The 1,029-nt window shown below is 39.7% G+C and overlaps 1 protein-coding gene across 1 annotated transcript in view; it reads right to left on the reverse strand.

Moving 5' to 3' along the window:
- The window catches only part of SOS2 (son of sevenless homolog 2 (Drosophila)), a gene marked incomplete at its 5' end in the record, with an annotated part of 41,695 nt that overhangs the window by 19,396 nt on the left and 21,270 nt on the right, over positions 1–1,029 (reverse strand). Inside the window, 3 exon segments of the mRNA XM_009574285.1 lie at position 1; positions 3–536; positions 908–1,026. The exon segment at position 1 is cut by the window's left edge and continues 118 nt beyond it. Coding sequence (XP_009572580.1) covers position 1; positions 3–536; positions 908–1,026 — 654 coding nt within the window.

Consider the following 1,029-nt stretch of genomic DNA (forward strand, 5'->3'; position numbering starts at 1 on the left):
CCACTACAAAACGATACACGTTTGGACTGGGCAACCTCAGTGGCTGTTCATTTTCTTCTTGCAGTAATACTGAATCAAGCATCCTATCCAAGGTACTGCGATACTGGAGGGAAATCAGAGCTGCCATCCAATTACTCTTCTCTTCAGCAGACTTGGCAGCAAACAGTATACTGTTTTCATCTTTAGACACCAGTTCAAACGCATGTTTGTATTCAGATGTGTCATCTTTATCAATAATCTGTATTTTCCGCATGATAATTTTTTCCTTCAGTCTATACTCTGCATTGCTGTAACCAGGAAGCCGTGACTGACCGTGATTAGTTTTACAACTGATCATTAAACCATCAAAAAGAAAGATGTGGCGTTCATGTTTGGCTCCTATTTTCGTCAAGCCACCTTCCATTATGAATTCATTACAGCACTGCCCAATATCTTTGCCTTCCCAGCCATCAATATTTTTCTGGATTTCATTCATTTTCTTGATGGCCAAGTGCTTGCTTCTTATTTGTCGGTTATAGAAGCGACAGACTGGCTCCCTTGAATGAATAAAAGAAAAAGTCATGATGGGCACATTCCACATTTGCCATCCCAAGAGACCAAAAAAATCAACTAAATTAATTGTTTATATCATTATTTCTTTGCCCTAAATATGCCCTAACCAAGTTTACTGTTCCAAATAAACCACATGCACTGCTTTGGCTAGGGAAGGAGTAAGATACTGACATTATTCATAGAAGTGGACCATGAAGGTTTTGGTCCATTTACAACGAAAACTGGCATAAAGACATGCCTTGAAAAGGAAATATACACATTATCTAACAAGAAAAAAATTACAAAATTCCTTCCACATAATTTATCTCCTTCTCTGCCAACTTTGGGAAACCAGGGTAGTTTTGTGGGTTATTACCCAGGCCGACGTCTTGGGGAGTGTTTGCTGTAAATGCGTTCCATGCTGCACTGCAGATTCAGAAGAGCAGTAATGGCTTGTTTTAAGCACTCCCGATCCTCTTCATCTTCACTGCATTCCTG

This window comes from Fulmarus glacialis, unplaced genomic scaffold, assembly GCF_000690835.1.
Source record: "Fulmarus glacialis isolate BGI_N327 unplaced genomic scaffold, ASM69083v1 scaffold15263, whole genome shotgun sequence".
In the NCBI taxonomy this organism is placed as follows: Eukaryota; Metazoa; Chordata; class Aves; order Procellariiformes; family Procellariidae; genus Fulmarus; species Fulmarus glacialis.